This window comes from Pelophylax lessonae, assembly GCF_965119305.1.
Source record: "Pelophylax lessonae genome assembly, chromosome: 3".
Lineage (NCBI taxonomy): Eukaryota > Metazoa > Chordata > Amphibia > Anura > Ranidae > Pelophylax > Pelophylax lessonae.
In genome coordinates, this window is record NC_138770.1 from 3,072,544 (window position 1) to 3,092,503 (window position 19,960).

Here is a 19,960-nt window from a genome sequence, read left to right on the forward strand (position 1 = left end):
ACACACCTCAGAGAACTAATGGGGGAGTAGCCATATTCCTGTCACTGAAGTCCTGTCTTCCTGTACATCAGGGATCCCACACAACCCTTGCGGTGTATGAGTGCCTTGAGTGCGGAAAATGTCTTCTATATGAATGTTGGTGGACATGTGGGGAAGAAGCACACCCTGATATACACCTCAGATCTACTCCATGGCTGATCTTCATGATGTAAGAAACAGTTGATAAGGAGATCAGAGATCACCAAAGACATGGATGAAGTGTTGTACCGTGTTGGCTTTTCATTGGCTGAGTAAAGTTTGGGGTGTAGAGTGATAAGTAGAGCCGTGAAATGAAGGAATGCCCTTCAGAATGTCTTGCTTGTCTGTGTGACAGTTACTGATAATGATATAGTGGGTTAAAGAGCTAGAAGCTGTGAGATCCCATATATCTTTATCAGTAAACTTTACACAGACAAGACAGAGATTCTGAAGTTGATGTCCTTTATTTCAAGGCTCTACTTACCAGTGGTGACCCCGAAGCGTGTCTCTCTGTCTTCATTCCATCCTTCTCTCATCCCCCAACAGGAGGGAAGGAGAACTCGGAGATAAACTAGGTGAGAACCTTTTTCCTTTGCTCCTGTGTGGGTTTGGGTGGTTTGGCGGAGTGCGGCACGAGAGGTAACACCGCTTGTCTTTATATTTCTACACATCTTGTCTGGGTGGAGGTCATTGGTTGGAAAATATTTATACTGTTTGATTTTCTGTAAATAATTTCTGTTTTCCCTTTGAAGGGAGATATTATGTGTGGTTTGATGAAGGGATTGGCTCAATAGTTACCACTTCACTTACATGTTTATTTTTTTAAAATAGATGAACAAATATGACACGCATTCATTCATCCCTGACAAATGTTGGTCTTATTTTATTTCATTCAGTGATTTTCTATGATCATTGGGTCCATCTAGTGGCCATAATGCGGCATTGAACTATTTTTCCTGATTGAGGTATTTTGGAACTAATACCTCATTATGGCCACTAGTTGGAGCTGACGATTATAAGAAATCACTGTGTTTATTAGAATACAGCCAGAATTTGTCACGGCTGGACACATGCTTGTCACACTCACCCAACATATTCTTTGCATAGACCCCTTAGTTTCCTGTGTCGGGGGGGGGGGGCATACTAATCCCTGAGATCACACCCATGTATTTATGAGTATAGTGCACATTGAAGGACATAAATACCAGAGCTGTGTTTGCATTATTTTTGCACACATGGTAAAATGCAGATTTTGGGCCTGAAGATTAGATAAAACCCCCCAAACATATATTTTCTGAAAGCAGAGGCCCTGGAGAATAAAATGGTGGTAATTGTTAAGGTGTTCCTTGTACACAAATGTCACCTTCATATCCGGGTTTATTTTTTCCTCTCCCCATTTTCTATGGTGTGATCTTTTCTACAATACTTTGTTATAATAATGTAACACATTGTGTATTATATTGTACACAAATTATTACTGACTCCGCCTCCACATTCCAGACAAGTCATTTTCCTGTCCAATTGGATTTTTTCTTCTTTTACTATTTTATTGATTTATTTCTGCACTCTTGTTTAAAATTAAAATTATAATAAAAAATATAATAAATTAAATAATGTAATTGTGTGTGTCGGTGCAATGATGACAGACTTCAGTATCCAGAAACGGCTGGTAGGTGACACTTCCATATACAGCCCAAGGAAGTGACAAGGAACCCCTAGGAACCTTTGGAGGAACCCTGGCTGAGAAAGGCTGGACTAGGCAGTCATATATTATTATTATTATTATACAGCATTTATAAAGCGCCAACAGTTTGCGCAGGCTCCACAATGTTAGGGCAAACAGAACAATTACAATAAAATTCAATACAGGAGGAATCGGAGGGTCCTGCTCTTTAGAGCTTACAATCTAGGAGGGAGGGTCAAGTGATACAAAAGGTAATAACTGTGGGGGATGGGCTGATGGAGAAAATAAAAGTACATTTGTTAGGTGGGGGCAGAATAGGCTTCTCTGAAGAGATGGGTTTTCAGGGAACACCTAAAGGTGGATAGAGTAAGAGATAATGAGACAGATTAGGGAAGGGAGTTCCATAGGAGAGGCTCGGGAGAAGTCCTGGAGGTGGGAGGAGGTGACAAGGGAACTAGAAAGCAGGAGATATTGGGAAGATTGAAGAGGATGATTTGGTTGGAATATTGAGACCAGGTTAGTGATGTAGCTGGAGGCCCGAGTTGTGGATGACTTTGTAAGTTACCGTTAGTATTTCTAATTTAAATTTGTTGGGTGAGTGGCAGTCAATGGAGGGATTGGCAGAGAGAAGTAGCAGATGCTGAGCCATTTGTAAGGTGGAGGAGTCGGGCAGGAGCATTCATTAGGGACTGAAGGGGGGATAGCATATGTAAAGGTAAGCCAATGAGGAGGGAGTTGCAGTAGTTGAGGCGAGAGATAATCAGGGAGTAGGGATGGGCAACTGGTTCGGGAAGGGCATAAGTTTGGCTTGAACATCGTCTGGGTGTTCAACGAACACCCGAAATTTCTCTGTGCATGTTTTTCTTTTTTTATTATTATTTTCTTCATTTTTGATACTATCAATGCAAATTTTTTTTTTTTTTTTTTTACAAAATATAGTTTTTAAAGGAGCAGTGATTTAAATCATGGTTAAAGTGAAAAAAAAAAAGAAAAAAATCCTTTAAATACAGAGCCTGGGGAATCTAGTCTGCCTGTAAAGTGGTGTATCTGTACTGTGTATAGAACCTGCTGCAGCAAAGCTGACATTTATAAAGAAAAAAAAAAGAAAAAAATTTACATTTAAATTGATTTTCCCGGCCATTGCAATAGAAATAATAAAAAAAAAAACAATGTGGGGGTCCCCCCTCGGTCCATACCAGGCCCTTTGAAATCCCCACAATCATTCTCTGTGACTTCAACATCTCTGTTACAAAAAAAACACTCTGGTGGCAACACCCTCAGCCTTGTATTCTCCCACCTATGTACTCCATGCATCCTCTCCAACAATCCTCTCCCTCTCTCTAAACACCACTAGGGATGGGTGAACATTTTGGACCGAGCATAACTTCAGCCCGAAATGGCCCCTTCAGATGTTCGCAAAACACCCAAATTTGTGTGCTCTGCATTTCTTCTATTTATTTTACTATTTACATCCCACTGAGTGCACAGTCAATAGGTTGTTTAGAAGTGAGGCCGGGAAACCGGCCACGGCGTCCTATACAACAAAGAGTCTTCAGCTCTCAGCGGGCTTCCCTGCAAACAGCTGAATGTAAAAATAATTATTGTTGGCAGAGAAAATAAAAAATGGGGAAAAAACGGCGTGGTGCCCCCACCGTCTATACCAGACCCCATCCATACCAGGCCAAAAAAAGGCTGCATGCTTGGACAAGGGTCTGGTATAGATTTTGAGGGGAAGCCCCATGCCAATTTTTTTTTAAAAGAAATGGTGTATCTTCCCCCCCAAAATCCATATTAGACCCTTATCCAAGCATGCAGCCTGGCAGGCCAGGACAGAGGACAAGTGAGTGCCCCCCAAACCATACCAGGCCACATGCCCTCAACATGGGGGGGGTGCTTTGGGGCAGGGGGGTCTGCAGGGGGCTTATCGGAATCTGGAAGCCCCCTTGAAAAAGGGGGCCCCCAGATCCTGGCCCTCATTTACCAAAAATGGGGGTTGCCTTTGGAGCTACTTAAAGTATTAGTGGTTGCCATCATCCTTAATGTATATACTAGAGCAGAGTTGTGTTGGTTCCTCAAACCAAAGAGATAGGATTGTGTAGGCAGGTAACTTTTTTTTTTAAACAAAATAATTTATTGTGCAAATAACAGAAATTGGAGAAGACAATCAAACAATATTATAGACTAGTGACAAACATTAGCGGTATAGCCGCTTGGTTTCCATTGTTTACTGTGAAGACATCCGGACTGAGGATGTGAGTGAAAGAAATGGTTTCCGACGCGTTTCGGCTATAGGAAAAAGCCTTTTTCAAGGATATCACCAATATTTCTAAAAAAGTGAACAAATCTGCAATTAGTGACATTGTAATAAACTTGTAATATCTTAAAGACAATTTAAAAAAAATTATATTTCAAAAGATATTTGTAGCTTCATAAACCCTCCCCAGTGTACCTTGCTGTGCTTTAGGTGGAGCACCCCCGTATTGCAGCGAGATCCTGAGTGTTGGCGTGGGCCTGTAATGCATAGACTAGGTTGGTAACCGAGTACTTATGTGCATCATCAAGGTATATGTCCGGATGTCTTCACAGTAAACAACTGAATCACCTTTTCTGCATAAAGTAATATGGAAACCAAGCGGCTATACCGCTAATGTTTGTCACTAGTCTATAATATTGTTTGATTGTCTTCTCCAATTTCTGTTATTTGCACAATAAATTATTTTGTTTTTAAAAAAAGTTACCTGCCTACACAATCCCATATCTTTGGTTTGAGGAACCAACACAACTCTGCTCTAGTATTTACCAAAAATGTGTCAAAAATAAAGACATGAGCCAGTTTTTGACAGTTACTTTAATAAAAAAAAACACAAAAACAATGTCCCCTGATGTAGATCCATCGTCAATCACAACGACCGATGCACCGCCGACCCAAAATAAATAACCTCCGCCCAAGAGGAAGGCTGACTGTCGAATGCCTGCTCCGCCGGGTGACAGTTTTTAAATGGGTAAGGGGCAGAGCCACCTGGTGATGTCACTTGGTGACCCTGCCTCATATGATGTCACCGATCCAGCATGCACCAGTCTGTTACATCACAAGGGGGCGGGCCACCAGATTATGTCACCAGGTGGCCCTGCTCCTTACCATTTTAAGAACTGTCAGACTGTCATTCCTTGAGGGTGGAGTGTTTTTTGGGGGGATCCAGAGGTGCAGTGGGTGTCGTGAATGACGATGGATCTACATCGAGGGACATTGTTTTTTTTTATTTTTTCTATAAAAGGAATTGTGAAAAATGGGTCCTAGCCTCATTTATTTTTACAATGTACCCCAAAATCATTCACATAGGGAGTGGAATCTGGGTGCCCCCTTGTTAAAGGGGGCTCCATTATTCTGATAAGCCCCCCTGCCTGCAGACCCCCACAACCACAGGCCAAGGTTGTGGGGAAGAGGCCCTTGTCCCTATCAATATAGGGACAAGGTGCTTTGGGGTGTACCCCCCATGTTGAGGGCATGTGGCCTGGTAGGATTCAGGGGGGGCACTCGCTCGTCCCCCCCTTTCCTGGCCTGCCAGGCTGCATGCTCGGATAAGGGTCAGGCATATATTTTGGGGGGACCTCATGCCAATTGTTTTTAAAATTTTGGCATGGATTTCCCCTTAAACTTCATGCCAGACCCAAAGGGCCTAGTATGGATTTTGGGGGACCCCACGCCGATTTTTTCCCGATTTTTTTCTAGCTGTCAATTTTTTTTTTTTTAACGTTCTGTTCTCAGTGGGGAAGCCCACTGACAGCTTATGACTCATTTGTTGTTAAGGACAAAGTGGCCGGCTTCCCAGTTTAGCTTCCTAACAACCTATTGACTGTGCGCTCGGCGGGATGAAAAAAGTAAACAAAATGAAAACACAGAGCGCACAGAAAATTCGGGTGATTGGTGAAGTTATCCTCCACCCAAACTGCTCGCCCATCCCTAGTGGTGTTTGGAGGGAGAGGATTTTTGTGGAGGTTGCATGGAGGGCATCAGTGGGAGAATACAAGGCTGCGGGTGTTGCCACCAGAGTGAGTAGAAGCCTCTATCCATTGTGCACCCATTTCTTCAGGCCAAATGAGGAGGTTAGACTGAGAAGTTTGGAAGTAGCAGAAGTGTTCGTAGTAACAGGGATGATGAAGTCGCTGAGAATGATTGTGGGGATTTCAGAAGAGAGAAAATAGGGCAGCCAGGCAGAGAAGTCATCAAGGAAAGTTAATACCGGTCCAGCGGGCCGATAGATCACAGCAATTCTAGAGGAGATTGGAGAAAATAGAGGTACAGTGAGCTTCAAATGATGAGAGGGAGGAGAGTGGAGAACCTGGAAGGTGCTCTGTGAGGATAGGAGGATTCCCACTCCACCTCCCTTGTGTTCCCTAGGTCTAGATTTACACCTACTTTATTCATCTTATTGTGTTTATCAATAAATTAAGTAAACTGATCCACGTGCAAATTCATATACAACATAAAGTGCTTTGTGCTCAAGATGCTGTTCCCTGCAGATCCACTGCTTCCACTTTATACCTACTTCATTATCTTATAATATTTTCTATAAAGTAAAAACTAGGGATGCACCGAAATGAAATTCTTGGCCGAAGCCGAAGCCGAATAATAATAAAATGTTTGGCCGAAGGCCGAATACCGAACGCGGTGTTTCGCATTTTTTCCATTTATTTTGCCAATTTTTTGTCCTCTCTCTTGTCCTCTCGTGTCTCTCTCTCTCTTGTCCTCTCACTCTCTCTCTTGTCCTCTCATGTCTCTCTCTCTCTCTTGTCCTCTCATGTCTCTCTCTCTCCCTAAATGTTACTGTAGGGAATGGGATTCAGTGCACACTGCAGCCTTGTACCATAGGGTTAATGTTAGTGACACTGTAGGGATTGGGAAGGATGCTGGGAATGGAAATCAGGAAGCATGCAGGCAGCCTTGTAAATTTTAATTGCAGATACAGGGCACTGGGCAGGTCAGGGTTAATGTGGTAACATCAATTACTCAGTGACAGTCAGTCAGTGTCAGTGTGGACTCGATCAGATTATACAGTGACAGACAGTCTCTCATAGTGGTGGTAGTAGGAGGCTGGAGGTGGACTAGTAGTAGCCTGGAAAGGAGCACAGCCGCATACATACATTACTCACTCGTGCACTGCAGCCTGCCCCACACATTCAGTGAGTCTTACTCTCCTCCCTAGTTTTTTCAATGGCACATTCAGGAAGCCAATCACGCCGTGAGTAGCGGCACAGCGGAACCAATCAGGTGTGCAGGCACGCGTGATTGGTTCGCTGTGCAGCTAATCACGGCGTGATTGGCTTCCTGAATGTGCCATTGAAAAAACTAGGGAGGAGAGTAAGACTCACTGAATGTGTGGGGCGGGCTGCAGTGCACGAGTGAGTAATGTAATGTATGCTCACCGCTGAAGTGTCCCGGCTTCACGGAAGTCTGTGAGTCCTCCTCCGAGTCCCTTCCCCCTGTAAATATCGTGACCTCGGCGATATGAATATCGCCTACGGCCACAGAACGATAGTCGATATCATATCGACTATCGTTCAGCCCTATTATTCGGCACAAAATTATTCGGCCTTTTGACTTATTCGGCCGAAAACCGAAAGAGCTATTTTTTCTATTTTCGGCCGAATAATGTTCGGCCGCCGAACATTCGGTGCATCCCTAGTAAAAACCTGTGCAAATTCATGTAATCATGCAATATTTTTTGCTCAATATAGTGTTCTCTGCAAGTCCACTGCTTCCACTTTGCATCTACTTCAACAAAATTCTGTTGCTCCAAAAAAGTCCACAAATGAATGAAAAGTTGATAAGGTGTGAAAGTGCTCCGTGCTCCAAACTGTGCCAGCTGTAGTGTAGCCACACCTTCTTCCACCTCTTACACACGTGATGGTGAGGGCGCCCCCTTAGTAGTGCTTCCTCACTCACCAGAGCAATATGACTCCCAGCTTTTCATCTACCAGAGTCACAAACATCCTTCACACTCTCCTCACCTCTGATGGCAAAGGAACTGGATCCTCCCCGCTCACTCCTGCAAGTCTGCTGCGTTTTATGTCAGTCTCCCTCCTAGACTCGGCTTCCTCCTCCGACCGCTGTTCCAGCAGGAGCTCCGCCTCTTCATACACACTCAGGGAGGAGAGAAAGGGGAAGGATATACAGTACATACACACACAGCACAAGGCCGTTGTTCCGTGAGAATTACCTACCCGTGAGAAAAACCTACCCTCGTCACTTCCGGTGCACGGCAGTCTGTGTAACGCGAGCAGTTACATTAAAACAGCTGTGCTGCACTATGAGTCATCTCCGCTCCTGTCCCGGTCACTACCCTGCTCTCAGCTAGTAAATATAAAAGCGGCGGCGGCTGTATGAAAAGATAAATCACGGAGCCGCCAGCCGCTTTTATATTTACTAGCCAAGATCAGGGAAGTGACCGGGACAGGCGCGGAGATGAGTGATAGTGCAGCACAGCTGTTTTATGTCACCGCCGCCTCGGTAGGTTTTTTTCACGGACACCGAGATCGTTTCAGACTACTGCGCATGCGCACTAGTCTGATCCTCAGCTCTTCCATTAGGTATCCGGGGCTGTGAGCATGCGCAGTGCTGCGCTGCTCAGCTGTTCCTGGCAGGAAGTGACGTGGGTAGGTTTTTCTCACGGGGTAGGTAATTCTCACGTTACACCGTGTTCACACTACCAGACGGTTCTCAGGGCTGCAGTTCCTCTGAGTTCCACAAGGTGGTGATCTCACTTCTACCAAGACAGGAAGTCTCTATGGAATACAGACAGGAAGTCTCTATGGAATACAGACAGGAAGTAATGTTAGGTAAAGAGGACGTTCCATAGAACGTAGAACGAGACACTTCAGGATCTGGCGGCAGAGGTAATAAGTAGATTAACCCCTTCAAGGGGATCAGTTGATGATTAATATATCTTGCTTCCAAAGCTGGCCATACATGGATGGAAATGTGACCGATCCCTGCTGAACCAGCTGAATTTTCATGTATCTATGGTCACCTTAAGTGACTTCCTCCCCTCCCCCTCATCTCCTTCATTATGTAAGTCATGCTGAGATAATCTCCCATTGGCTGAGCAATATTCTCATTTGTCTCTGAGCTCCTTCTTGCTATTCCTCGTCCTGCCTGTTGTTTCCTTGGATTGATTTTCTGTGTAGTGACCCCGGCTTCATCTCTTGGATGCGCTCGTCTGTTGCTTGTCCTGACCTTTATCCTGATTCCTGGATCTCCTCCTCATCTCTCCTCCATATCCTCTTACACAGCTTTTCTCCACACCTACAGTGACCCTGGGGGGTGGAAAGTTGGCACCAGCATGCAGCAAAATCCATCCCCACCATTAGTAGCTCTGGATGAAATGGTCTGCTATTTACACTCCGTTCCTCCGCACATCACCTGCTCACATGAGAGCTTACTTTCACACATTCCTGACAGATCTCTGTATGGTAAAGGTCAAAGTTCACTCTTCATTTTAGAAGAAGTGGGAGGCACCCGGGAACAATGATTTGGTTTGCACAGGATCCTCATATAGAGAACCCCTCAAATCTCCCCATCTAAATGTCCCTCCATCCAGAGTCTATATGTCCTATGACATCACATTGACCTCACAGCTCCTCCCCCCAATGTCCCTCCATCTGGCTTTTTTTTTCTCATGCTCTGAGGATGTGGGCGGACCCTTGGCATCCTCACTAGCAAAGTGGGACTGTTGGTCCTGCATTGTATGTAATGATGTCAGAATGCCTGCAACAAGCTTTTACTCTGCGCAGTGTGGGGGTCCTGTGTGGGTAAATTATACCTCAGTCTGAGGTGGGGCTTTAATGAAATGGAAACCTGAATAGTGAGGTGAGGAGGATTCTGGGAATTTCATTTGATTTTACTATTTGTGTTCAGATCTAGAGTTTTCCTCCTGTGAAGTCTGGAGATCATATGACCATCACATTGCCTCCGCCTCCCTCCCTGATAGAATAGAGAAATACAAAGAAGATTCTAGAAGGCACCAGAGAGATCATGGAGGAGAGGTGAGCGGTGCTGGGAATTCTGGGACATTATCCAGTAACAGACAAGGGATGTGTCTGGATGGTGACTGTATCATTGTGTGTGTCAGGTTCCTATAAGGTGTCAGGATGTCACTGTCTATTTCTCCATGGAGGAGTGGGAGTATTTAGAAGGACACAAGGATCTCTACAAGGACGTCATGATGGAGAATCAGCCGCCCCTCACATCACCGGGTAAGAGGAGACTTTATTGTAAAGGAGAGAGCAGTACGGAGGCTCCACCTAGATCCCCCATCATCTGATAAACACATAGAAACAATGTATTCAGTCAGTGTGTGTGTTTCCTACAGATGGATCCAGTAATGGGAACCCACCAGAGAGATGTCCCCGTCCTCTGTATTCCCGGGATTCCACACAGGAAGGTCACACCATCCCTCACCATCATCAGGTATATGAGTGACAATGATTGGTAGTTCTGATTTATATACAGCATGTTTGTTACAATGAATGTTTTATTATATATTCAGAGTGGAAACCTTGGGGATGATAATATTGATGTTAAAGAAGAGTATAAAGAGGAGGATGAGGAGTATGGAGTGATGGAGGAGTTTTCAGAAGGACACAAGGATATGATGGAGCCACCTAATACCAGGAACCCACCAGAGAGATGTCCCCGTCCTCTGTATTCCCGGGATTCCACACAGGAAGGTCACACCATCCCTCACTGTTACAAGGTTGGTGAGACAGAGATTATAAAACACAGACTCATGGAGACAATGTGTGTATTTTTATGTGATGTCACAATAATAAAGCTTATATTTTACAGATGATATTCTTTGATTTTCTTGATTTAGAGTGGAGATCCAATCGATATAGAATTTGAGGTGAAAGCAGAAGAAGAAGAGACGTATGTGAGGGATGATCAGCAGTCTATGGAGGAGGATGGAATAACGGGGACATTTATAGAGGAGGACACTCCTACAGAGATCAGCACAGGTGGGTCATTAACACTAAATACATTCCTCCACCCATACTGCTCACTGATTGGTCCAGAGTAGGGTGGGGACTGGGTGATATCAGCCTGTAATCCCCTGGTCACTTTCCTGAGCTGTGTTCCCCGTCCTGAATTTCTGTATTTCTCTCGGATAATCTTCCTTCTCTGTGCTGCAGACACAATTTATGTCTCTAGACTGGATTTATGGAGATTCTGGGGTTCAGCTGGCAGCAAAATGTTCATTTTCACCATAGACGTTACTAGACCTAGGCACCTGGGGTATGTACTTTGGGTCTTCTGCCACTTCCTTGGGTCTAGTAAGATCTCTGACAGAACAATTCTCCCGGGGTTTCTTGCTCTGTTATTTGATGGCTGTGCCGGGGGAGGGATATGTCTGTATAGTCTCACACCCAAGTCACTGAGTGCAGTCTCAGGAGATGGGAGGCAGCGGTGTGGGACCTCTGCAACTTCTCTCATGTGCACATTTAGAGTGGGTGTAAACCCTCCATATACCCAGTGAAGTAATTGGCCTCAGGTGATACACAGAGATGAAACAAATCCTCCTACATAAGTTGTACCCCTTTATCTGCACTCCTCTCTTTACAAAGTCCAGAATTTAGACAGTTTGTCTGAGCAGTCAGAAAAAAGGAGATGGGGATCTGAAGTTACAGCCATGTCTTAAATAGGGGCTACTATTGTATTTTCGTTTTTGGCTGGGCTGTACTTAGCTCAGACTGATTGTTAAGTTTTTCGCCTGGTTTTTCCCTAAGCTTAAGCTGAGTTGTGATTTCTCACTGTGGCCAGTAGATGTCACCGCTATCACTGGACATAGTATGACATTTCACCAACCAAACTAAAATTATAATAAACCCAAAACCAAAAATGTCATACATTGCACCTTACCAATCATTAGATGTGGTGGCTGCATTACTTTTCTTTTTAAGGCTTTTCCCCCTCTGTTTTCACCTGGTCACACCTTCTGTATTAGAGCGCCCCCACTCTGAAGACAGCAGCGTTATTGGTCGGGGGGGGGGGAGTGTTAGATGTATTATCTGATTTAAAAGCAATAATAAATTGAAGCCAAACTCCATCTCACACTTTATAATTAGTCACAGCAAACTGTTTTTTTTCTTTGGGATAAAGGTTTTACAAGAATAAATAAAAGCTGATCATTGTAAGCACCCCTGTCAGTGGTAAATGGTCTGCCCCATCCCAGTAACTGATACATTTTGCTTTAGAGTTGGAGCTTTTATAGAACAGATTTACTGGCCAGATCACCAGATGAACATATAAGAAATCCTAAAAAGGAAAACTAACATCAAATCTAAGAATCGATAAGCTGCAATATAATAAATATTTTCTTTGGGTTTAATGTCTTACATTAAGAATATTTATATTTCTGTCAGCCAATGCAGTAGGAGGTTTATGTCACTGGTGCATGCTGGGGGAGGAAATAAATATTTGGGACAGGCCATGTGCTCGCTCTCTTCCCCTGGGATGAGGTGTAGGGAGGGGCTGCTGGATGGAGCTCTGCTGTTAGGTCCATTAGCCTGTTTTGGGGCCAAACATGTGCTGAAGTGGTCCCGAAGCTGTCCTGCCTGGTCTGGAGGAAGCTGTGCCAAGGAGGAGACCCGGGGGAGGCCCCTTGCTGGAAGGAGCCATGAAGAAGGCCGGTCTCTAAGGAGGGCCTGGTGACTCACTTGGAGGATGCACTGAAATTTGGGAATGTGCTTACAGTGTTGCTAAGTCGGCTTATAGGTTCTGACACTGTGAGAGTAGACATTGATCTGCAGAGTCTGTAAGTGATCTGCCATGGTATCTGAGACCCCCATCTCCAACCTTCACCTCCTTGCAATAACACTTTAAAAAGACAAAGTGAGTGGCGCCCTATAACCTTTCATGGTCCCGGTATTTATGCCATGGATTCAGCCCTGGGGTGAAATGCTGGCCCTCCCCTGGCCTCTGGAGGTGCTATCCTGTCTCTTGGATGTCATAGGGATTCTACATTCATATTACATACTCCTGACCCCTACACTATATACTCTATGTTTTACATTACATACTCCTGACCCCTGCGCTATATACTCTATGTTATACATTACATACACCTGACCCCTGCGCTATATACTCTATGTTGTACATTACATACTCCTGACCCCTGCACTATATACTCTATGTTGTACGTTACATACTCCTGCACTATATACTCTATGTTGTACATTACATACACCTGACCCCTGCACTATATACTCTATATTGTACATGACCCCTGCTCTCTCCCCTCTACACACTGCTATCTGCACTTCACTACTAACTGCACATCAAGCGTTGCCTGGCGTAGGTCCAAACTGAGACTGCCATTTACTATCATACAGCAGGTTTTGACTTGATGTGTGGTTCCTAGAACACCTAGTCACCCTCTACCATTTACTAGTTACCATGAGGGTTGAATTGTAAGATCCTCAGAGACAAAGCTGCCTGATGTGGGCGGAGTCCTGGTTTAGGGGAACCAATCTGCTGATGTCTAGTAATAATCTTTGTATTTCTATTTTAGTACATGGACGGAAGATGAGGAAAACCTCAGAGGATTGTCTCACTTTGTCTCCAGACTGTAAAGTAGAAGATGAGGACATCCCACAGTATAGTCCAGGAGAAAACCCGGCTACCTCAAATGTCCATCCGGCACCACACAGTGTAGATGGGCCATTGTATTCCTCTTATCCTGAGGAACCTCAGACTGTGAGGGACGGTGCCGGACCATCGTATTCCTCTTATCCTGAGGAACCTCAGACTGTGAGGGACGGTGCCGGACCATCGTATTCCTCTTATCCTGAGGAACCTCAGACTGTGAGGAACAGTGCCGTCCTTCCAACAGATAAGAGGTTTTCCTGTACTGAGTGCGGGAAATGTTTCCATTTTAAATCCTATCTTAATAGACATGAAAGGTCTCACACGGGGGAGAAGCCGTATTCCTGTTCTGAGTGCGGGAAATCTTTTTCACGGAAGTCCTCTCTTTACACACATCAGAGGTCTCATACGGGGGAGAAACCGTTTTCCTGTCCTGAGTGTGGGCAATGTTTTTCACACACGTCCTCTCTTTACACACATCAGAGATCTCACATGGGGGAGAAGCCGCATTCCTGTCCTGAGTGCGGGAAATGTTTTTCAGTGAGGTCCCAACTTAACACACATCAGAGATCTCACATGGAGAAGCCGTTTTCCTGTCTTGAGTGCGGGAAATGTTTTTCAGTGATGTTCTATCTTAACAGACATCAGAGATCTCACACGGGGGAGAAGCCATTTTCCTGTCCTGAGTGCAGGAAATGTTTTTCACACAAGTGCAATCTTTACATACATCAGAGATCTCACACGGGGGAAAAGCCATATATTTGTCCTGAGTGTGGGAAATGTTTTTCACAAATGCCCCATCTTTACATACATCAGAGATCTCACACGGGGGAAAAGCCATATTCTTGTCCTGAGTGTGGGAAATGTTTTTCACAGACGTCCTCTCTTTACACACATCAGAGATCTCACATGGGGGAGAAACCTTATTCCTGTCCTGAGTGCGGAAAATGTTTTTCACAGAAGTCCAATCTTTACACACATCAGAGATCTCACATGGTGGAGTAGCTGCATTCCTGTCCTGAGTGCAGGAAATGTTTTCCACAGAAGTCCGATCTTTACAAGCATCAGAGGTCTCACAAGGGGGAGAAGCCGTTTTCCTGTACTGAGTTTTGGAATTGTTTTTCACGGAAGTCTCTTCTTCACAGACATCAGAGATCTCACACGGGGAAAAAGCCACTTTCCTGTCCTGAGTGAGGGAATTGTTCCTCACTGAAGTCCTCTCTTCTTGTACATCAGGGATCCCACACAACCCTCAAGGTGTATTAGTGCCTTGAGTGTGGGAAATGTCTTCTATATGAATGTTGCTGTACATGTGTGGAAGAAGCACACCCTGATATACACCTCAGATATACTCCATGGCTGATCTTCGTCATGTAAGAAACAGTTGATAAGGAGATGAGAGATGACCAGAGACATGGATGAAGTGTTGTACCATGTTGGCTTTTCATTGGCTGAGTAAATTTTGGGGTGTAGAGTGGTAAGTAGAACCGTGAAATGAAGGAATCACCTTCAGAATGTCTTGCTGGTCTGTGTGACGGTTACTGATAATGATATAGCGGGTTACAGAGCTAGAAGCTGTGAGATCCCATATATCTTTATCAGTAAACTTTACACAGACAAGACAGAAATTCTGAAGTTGATGTCCTTCATTTCAAGGCTCTACTTACCAGTGGTGACCCCGAAGCGTGTCTCTCTCTGTCTTCATTCCATCCTTCTCCCATCCCCCAACAGGAGGGAAGGAGAACTCGGAGATAAACTAGGTGAGAACTTCTTTCCTTTGCTCCTGTGTGGGTATGGGTGGCTTGGCGGAGTGCGGCACGAGAGGTAACACCGCTTGTCTTTATATTTCTACATATCTTGTCTGGGTGGAGGTCATTGGTTGGAAAATATTTATACTGTTTGATTTTCTGTAAATAATTTCTGTTTTCCCTTTGAAGGGAGATATTATAAAGTGATTGGCTGAATAGTTACCACTTCACTTACATGTTTAGTTTTTATAAAATAGATGAACAAATATGACAAGCATTCATTCATCCATGACAAATGTTGGTCTTCTTTTTATTTCATTCAGTGATTTCCTATGATCATTGGGTCCATCTAGTGGCCATAATGCGGTATTGATCTATTTTTCCTGATTGAGGTATTTTGGAACTAATACCTCATTATGGCCACTAGTTGGAGCTGATGATTATCGGAAATCACTGTGTTTATTGAAACACGGCTGGGCACATGCTTGTCATACTCACCCAACATATTGTTTGCATAGACCCTTAGTTTCCTATGTCAGGGGGGTTTCATAAAAATACCTGAGATCTGATAAAGAAATTATGAATGTTTCATAATTATTATATGTGTTATAATCATTTATGCTATCCAAGAACTGCATATTTCAGCAGATTCTGCTAATAATTTAAACAGTGGCTACTGCATATCCTGCCATATGTTCCTTGTTAAGACCTTATATTAAGTTTTCACATTTACAAAGACTTACTACATGCCTAACTCTGTATATCCTGTCCAGATGTTTAGAATACAATAGGCTACTGTTCAACCCCCTTCCTTAGGATATATTAAAGGCTGTCAATCATTGTCCAAAGGAAGGATGGGGGTTTCAATTTTAACGATTTCTAAAACATATATAAGGATGGAAGACACGTATGCAAACCAGACGGGTTATAGAAGCTCACAGAAAGTATGTCGATATAACCTGACTCCTCATATATGAGTAATAAATGAATTCTTCTTTGAATCAGCTTGTGGTCTAACGGTAATTTCCCTTACATCTGGTGCCGTGACTCGGATATCCAACATCCTGTGAAAGGCTAGACACCGGTGACCAATACTGTACAGGGGAATTTCCGGTACAAGCGGAATTCCTATCTTAAAGTCCTCCATCTGAATTGGCGTAACCAGAGGCCGGTTAACTGGCTGGCCGTAGTAACAGGTGAAGGGTTTTCCATGAATCAGTAAGAAAGAGACCCAATCTGGTTCAAGGTAAGAACATTTTATTTATATATGCATATATCGATCACACTAAAAATGTTAGTTGTGTAAATGGTTAAAAGGTTTATTTGTGAAGTTTCTGGTTGGAGCGGGAGAGGCGGGTGGGAGCAGTCAATTAAGGTTGCTATGTTTGCGCTACTGTGGTTGATGTTATTTGCCTTACTGCCCTGTACTTCTGTCTGTATGATTCTTGGATATGCATTATTTCCTTCTTGATTGTACTTCCTGATTTATATCGGACTGTTGTCTGTGTTTTATGTTTATTAATAAAAATACCTTTAAAAAAAAAAAAGGTTTATTTGTTTGTCTATGTATATTATTTGTTTGACTTGTCCTATTCTTGTTGAGAGAAAGTGAGTTGTCACGCGCTCCTCGTTCCGAACATCTGTGGCCATCTTGGATGGGCAGATAAGGTGACAGATCTGCGTTTTGGTAAGACGTACTCAGGGCGTCCTGAGTAGGCAGTCAAGCACTGCAGAGCAATTTCTCTATCTCCTCTTGTTGTCTATGTATCAGAGTGTGTTCTTGTCAGTATACTTTGTTTCTGTGTCTGGTTTGATGTACGGATATGGTCTATAATATAGCCGGGCCACAGATGAAGGAAATTTGTAGGACTTTTAAGTCCAAAGCAGCCTTGTAACTCTGTAAAGAAGTCCCGTGCAGACAACATAAATATCCGTGAGATCAACAACTGCATATCGGTCTGTCTTAAGTGTCTCTGTCTTAGCTTGACACAGGGATGTGGTCTCTAACCGCCAGGCCACAGATAAAGGAAATTTGTAGGACTTTTACGTCCAAAGCAGCCTTGTAAATCTGTAAAGAAGTCCTGTGCAGACAACATAAATATCCCTGAATCAAATATACAAATTTAAAACTGCATGCCTGTATTTTTAGCAGGTCGCAAGATCGGTGTATTCTACAGCAACGTACAGCTGTACTAAGTCCGTGAGTGCCTGTGAGATAACAAAGTACTGTGCATAAGTGTTAGGAATACCGATGCTTTTTAGTAGAACATAGAACTGGAAGTTTGAAGGAGTATAGTAAGTTTTCCAGAGAATCTGTGGCTGTCTGCGAGGTAACAAAAGTATTGTGTATAATTTGCGTGCACGCTAAAAAGAGGTAAAAATTGTGTAAGAATGGGCCAAAAATTGTGTGGAAATAGGTCATAGATGTGTGAACCAAGAAGAAATGAATGAAGACACTAGATATATGTGTGAAGTATCTTGGGAAATGGATGAAATGTTATGATTTTGATGCATCGTTAGATAAAAATTCATGTGTCAAGTTGTGCAGGAGAATTAAAAGTGAACCCGGTACCAAGATTAAGAAACAAAAGAAATTAGGACTACCTCAGGCCAAAAAATGGCTTGAAGAGTCTAATAGGAGAATAAATTCCCAAAATCATAAAAAGACGATGTTCATAGATAAAGAACAAGATAATAATTCTGTTGTCTTACAAAGCCTTACCAATGTCCTTCAGCAAGCCTTACAAAATCCTGCAGCTCCAGATCCCCCACTTGAGGCAACTGCACCCCTATCAGCCCAACTAGTAGTGCCTCCTCTCCCACCAGTGTATCAAATTTACCCTGAGGTTCCAAGGGAGCCTATGCTGCCCCTAAGAACAACCTTGTCTGTCAAAAGGACCAGACAGGGTACTCCTTATAGCGCTGCTGTAACAAGGTTCCCTTACAGATCAAATCGTAGGTCTCTTAAACCCTATTAGAGAACTCCTATCCCCAACACGGGAAAATGGAGGAATATCCCATGATTCAAGTTCCCAACCCCAGGGCAGGACAGAATGTAGGTACTGATCAACAGCCTGATATTTTACCTGATACCCTCATGGTCTACAGACCATGGACATCTGAAGATGTAAAGAAAGCCACAGAGGGCATCCCACATCCTAAGTTAAATATAAGACAATTTAGGGATGGGGTAAGGGGCATGATTGCCAGTTATAATCTAAATGGCAGGGAAATAGAACAGGTTGTAAGACAGATGCTAGGACCTTATAATAATGCCCAATTAGGGGTAAACACAAATGCCCTGATAACAAGAATAGAACAGCGATGGGTGCAAAGGGCTGACTGGGCAGCCATTAATCAATATATTCAGGGTGAGGATGAAACCGTTGACAACTTCATAATAAGAATGAGGGAAGTGTTTAATAATAACTCTGGAATTGAGGTTCCAGCAAATCTAGTTAATGATACTCCTTATGAACAACAATTAAAAAATGCGATTTTAAAGGGACTCCAAGCCCCCATTTCTGGTTTCGTGACCAAGCACATGATAACTCACAGAACTTGCAGGCTCCATGAGTTCATTGAATATGCACGCCACGCTGAGCGTCATTTTCAATTAAAAAAGAAAAATAAGAAAGGAAAAGTTTTTTTTGTAGAAGAAGATACTGACGCATATGTCATTGAAAAAGGTACCGGAAAGGTAAGAAGGCCCCAACGGAGACCTCGTATCAAGGATTACGAGGGTAGGAAGGAAAGAGGGGAATGTTTTTTGTGTGGTAAAAAGGGTCACATGGCAAGAGAGTGTAAGTCAAGGAGAGATGAAGAGAGAGAGGAGAAAGCATGACTAATGGGAAAGGAGAAGAATGAAATAGAATGTATTAAGAATGAAATCGATTCAGGAGAACTTGACATGTTGGACATATGCAATGTGGAAATGTATTTACAAAATGAGATAAAACCAGAAATAACACTCACTGTACAAGGGAAACAAATTAACTTTTTGTGTGACACGGAGGCATGTAAAACTTTGATTCACCCTCAGGATTTACCTGAAGGAATCAAAAGAAAAGGAACAATTTTTGTAAAATCAGCGAGTGGTGTAATATGTGAAGAAGATGTGTCTGAAAAACTTCTTGTAGAGGACCCACAAACAAAAAGAAAAACAGAGTGTAAAATTGTGATATCTGAAAAGTGTCCAATTAACCTATTACGCAGGGACTTGCTGCATGCACTAGACATTTCAGTGATACCAGCAGAGGGTGGCTTGAGAGCCCACCAAGCCTGCGGAACATATGTGATAAAGGCTGACAGTGAAGCTTATTACTGGTACAGCTTGGACTTAAGTTCCACAGGTCCAGGAAGCATGCAGCAACCCCTTCTCAAAATAGCAGAAGAAAAGGTTAAAGGGAAAAGCTATGAGGTTCAACATAATTTACACTGCACTATTTATTTTAAACATTCCATAGGAGCTGATGTTGATTATGAAAGAAAATTGGGTAAATTTTCAGGGGTCAGAATTACGTTGAAAACTTTATACTGGGATCAGGAGGGAAACAGTGTGGCCACCTGTCTCCTTCCTGATGAGATATTCAAGTTACATAGGGGAAGAATTGTACCCCATGTATCAATTACTCGGAATGTCTCGTTAGATTGGTATGAGTTAGGGGAACTTTTGACCGACTGGGTACATATGACACCTGAACAACAGAAAATAAAGGGAATCCAGTCTTTCAACCTTAATTGGGTCACACATTGTACTCCAGGAGTGCACCTTTCAGGACGGTACTAGGAATGACTATTCCTCTTGACCCAAGAGGGAGAGGATGCATTGAAAGACATCCCCGACTATCTTTGGTCAAAAGGAAAGAG

General features: G+C 43.3%; 4 protein-coding genes and 1 pseudogene across 5 annotated transcripts in view; 4 read left to right on the plus strand and 1 right to left on the minus strand.

Moving 5' to 3' along the window:
• LOC309548687 overlaps positions 1–100 on the plus strand; it is a 3,994-nt pseudogene extending 3,894 nt beyond the window's left edge. The window contains exon 3 of the transcript in view: positions 72–100. The product of the transcript in view is annotated as an uncharacterized misc_RNA (transcript). The remainder of the gene's footprint in view (positions 1–71) is intronic.
• Positions 1–19,960, minus strand: part of LOC309549119 (uncharacterized protein) — a 2,919,967-nt gene that overhangs the window by 2,584,521 nt on the left and 315,486 nt on the right. The gene's annotated exons all lie outside the window — the stretch shown is intronic.
• The window catches only part of LOC309549117 (uncharacterized protein), a 4,285,597-nt gene that overhangs the window by 2,473,860 nt on the left and 1,791,777 nt on the right, over positions 1–19,960 (plus strand). Inside the window, 1 exon segment of the mRNA XM_082249155.1 lies at positions 10,249–10,278. Within this exon segment, the coding sequence (XP_082105281.1) occupies positions 10,249–10,278 (30 nt within the window).
• LOC309549127 (uncharacterized protein) overlaps positions 1–19,960 on the plus strand; it is a 193,389-nt gene that overhangs the window by 71,164 nt on the left and 102,265 nt on the right. The window contains exons 2-3 of the mRNA XM_082249163.1: positions 13,889–14,339; positions 14,424–14,716. Of these exons, the coding sequence (XP_082105289.1) occupies positions 13,920–14,339; positions 14,424–14,537 (534 nt within the window). The 5' untranslated portion in view covers positions 13,889–13,919 and the 3' untranslated portion in view covers positions 14,538–14,716. The remainder of the gene's footprint in view (positions 1–13,888; positions 14,340–14,423; positions 14,717–19,960) is intronic.
• LOC309549123 (uncharacterized protein) overlaps positions 9,729–19,960 on the plus strand; it is a 275,016-nt gene continuing 264,784 nt past the window's right edge. Inside the window, exons 1-2 of the mRNA XM_082249160.1 lie at positions 9,729–9,955; positions 10,072–10,169. Coding sequence (XP_082105286.1) covers positions 9,871–9,955; positions 10,072–10,169 — 183 coding nt within the window. The 5' untranslated portion in view covers positions 9,729–9,870. The remainder of the gene's footprint in view (positions 9,956–10,071; positions 10,170–19,960) is intronic.